This window comes from Sinocyclocheilus grahami, unplaced genomic scaffold, assembly GCF_001515645.1.
Source record: "Sinocyclocheilus grahami isolate Dianchi unplaced genomic scaffold, SAMN03320097.WGS_v1.1 scaffold157.1, whole genome shotgun sequence".
NCBI classification, from domain to species: Eukaryota; Metazoa; Chordata; class Actinopteri; order Cypriniformes; family Cyprinidae; genus Sinocyclocheilus; species Sinocyclocheilus grahami.
In genome coordinates this window covers 1,045,466-1,048,183 of record NW_015505336.1, presented here as the reverse complement: position 1 = coordinate 1,048,183, position 2,718 = coordinate 1,045,466, and the positions used below count along the sequence as shown (strand labels likewise).

The 2,718-nt window shown below is 36.8% G+C and overlaps 1 protein-coding gene across 3 annotated transcripts in view; it reads left to right on the top strand.

The window, feature by feature from the left end:
• The window catches only part of LOC107592705 (oxysterol-binding protein-related protein 1-like), a 15,095-nt gene that overhangs the window by 9,599 nt on the left and 2,778 nt on the right, over nt 1-2,718 (top strand). For all 3 annotated transcript variants that reach the window (XM_016282251.1, XM_016282252.1, XM_016282253.1), the window contains 6 exons: nt 358-455; nt 1,502-1,684; nt 1,897-2,004; nt 2,084-2,173; nt 2,260-2,386; nt 2,507-2,623. In XM_016282251.1, coding sequence (XP_016137737.1) covers nt 358-455; nt 1,502-1,684; nt 1,897-2,004; nt 2,084-2,173; nt 2,260-2,386; nt 2,507-2,623 — 723 coding nt within the window. The remainder of the gene's footprint in view (nt 1-357; nt 456-1,501; nt 1,685-1,896; nt 2,005-2,083; nt 2,174-2,259; nt 2,387-2,506; nt 2,624-2,718) is intronic.

Genomic DNA, 2,718 nt, shown 5'->3' with positions numbered 1-2,718 from the left:
ATATATTATGTAAACATAAACTTTTATTTTGGATGCGATTAATCATTTGACAAAATTTATACCATACTTTATACTGGCGATCACCTACATTGCTCTCAAAATTGACAAAAACCCATGTATACTGAGCTATAATTATTACTTATTGTAGTTAAAAAAATAACTACAAGGTCTGTTTGCCAAAGTTTCCAATTTTATGAACTTTTCATTAGGCTGTTTAATGCATTTTAAACAGATATTTCTTGGATTTCAAAGTCCTATCAAATCTCTTCTAATAGCTGCCTGGATGAAAAACTGTCTAACCTGTCGATTTCTAATATTTATTTTCTAAGTAAACAAATGCATGTATTTTCTATCCAGTGTGTGGCCGCGTTTGCTGTATCAGCCGTGGCGTCTCAGTGGGAAAGGACGGGTAAACCCTTCAACCCCCTGCTAGGAGAGACGTATGAGTTAGTCAGGTGAGAGATTCCAACCCTAATTGATCAGATTTGTTTATTTAATTTTTTTATGTTTGTGGGCTAAATCCAGTTATTTCAATAGTAATTCAGCCGATTGTGATTTTCATGTGAAAATGGGAAAGATTTCGCCACACAAATTTTGCAACAGATTCAAGTCAGCCATGTGAATTGCACGTTGACGAACAAATGTTTGGTTTGAAAGTGACCTCTGTGTGAGCTGTGCTTCATACAGCGCTACACTATTGACAATGGACCTTTATTTGCCTTCAGAATTTTGCTAATGTAACTGCATCTTTAACCATCTGGTACTGTTCTCAGTCAAAAATTATGTTTTGTTGTAATTTTTTTTTTCAATAAGATGAATGTACTATATTTTAGTTCAATAGTGTTTTTATTGTGTTTCGTGTTACAATAAGCAAGTGTTTTTGTATTTCTAGGGGATTTTATGGTACAAAATTATATTTATGGATTAGTTATGATCTATTTATTACCTGTTACCACTTTCTGAGCATATACCGGAATATGAAATTTCCAACTTAAACTGTCATAAATCTTGAATGCTTGAAACAAAAAAAAGTAAGTAAGTTTAATCTAAAGTTGTGTTTCAAATTTGAGGTTGATATCTCAAAAAATGAACTTTCAGTAGGATTCAGGATTTTGTTTAGGCGCAGTACCAAACGTTTCCACTAGATGATATTCACTTCCCATTCATTTCCAGTGCAGTCATTTTTGACCATGAACACTACAAGTGTCTATCATAGCAAATGCCAAAACCTTTACCAAGTTTCGTACCGTTCAGTTAATTTTAAAAAAAGAAAGAAACATTTTTCAAACAGCACCAGAGGAGGGTTAATATTAGCAATTCAAATGTGAATTTTTTTTATAGCATTCACGTTAGCATCATTGTTAGCAAATATCACTTTTTTGCCTTTTTAATGCTAATTTGTTAGCATTTAGCAATAGCATTGCCAATGTGATTTTTCAATCAATATATCAATGTGTTGCGCTCTTTGGGATAGTTACCATGTTTTTTCCTCAACCTTCAGGGATGATCTTGGTTTCCGGCTGATTTCAGAACAAGTGAGCCACCATCCTCCCATCAGCGCCTTTCACGCAGAGGGTTTGCAGAAGGACTTTGTGTTTCATGGCTCCATCTACCCCAAACTGAAGTTCTGGGGCAAAAGTGTGGAGGCCGAACCGAAGGGCATCATCACTCTAGAACTTCCCAAGTAAGCGTCTACTCTGGGTGTGAAGACGCTTTATTAATATCCACACATTGTTTTGTGTGGTTTCAGCTGTTCCTGTCCATAATTCGTACATTTTGAATACATTTTAGTATGAAAGTCATTGGTGAATCATGATTTATGTAAATGTTAGTACACAGATTTTGTGTGTATTCCCATTGTTTGAGACCCATTGTTGAATAATAAACTCGTTGCAGGCATAATGAGGCATACACATGGATGAACCCCACGTGTTGTGTGCACAACATCATCGTGGGACAGCTGTGGATCGAACAGTACGGCAATGTGGAGGTTATCAACCACAGGTATCAACGAGACTCTGAAATGTACTAGTTCTGCTTTAACTTCACTAATGCAGCCCTTTTGACTTATAATTGCCAACAGAACTGGTGAAAAATGCTGTCTAAGTTTCAAACCGTGTGGCCTTTTTGGCAAAGAATTACATAAGGTTGAAGGCTACATCCTGGACAAGAGGTCAGTTTGAGTTTAATTTCCATGATAAATGTTCACGCCATCACTACATTTCTATTTTACATTGATTATTTGTGTATTCCATGAAGCAAAAAGAAAGTGTGCAACCTTTATGGGAAATGGACGGAGTGCATGTACATAGTCGACACAGCTACATTTGAAACTCACAAGAAGAACGATAAGAAAGCATCAGAAGACAAGAAAAGCAGTAAACAGGTGTTTCTGAATGAATGTTTTTATACAGCATTATATACCCATCTAATGATTCCAATCCGATAGGGCTAAATGTGAGCGATACACGGTAAGGTTTGTAACTGTTTGCTTGGTGTTTCTCAGTCATCTCAGACGTCAGACTCAGAAGAAACACCTCAGCCAGGAGGAGATTCACTGGAGGTGATCCCAGGAAGTCAGTTGCTCTGGAGAATAGCACCTAGACCAGTCAACTCTGCCCAGGTCGGTTCCAGAATATGAGCTCTGGGAAACCTTTTCCCAGAAAAATCTGGGTTACTGTGAATGGCGTGTTAAAATAATCGTGAACAATATGAGCA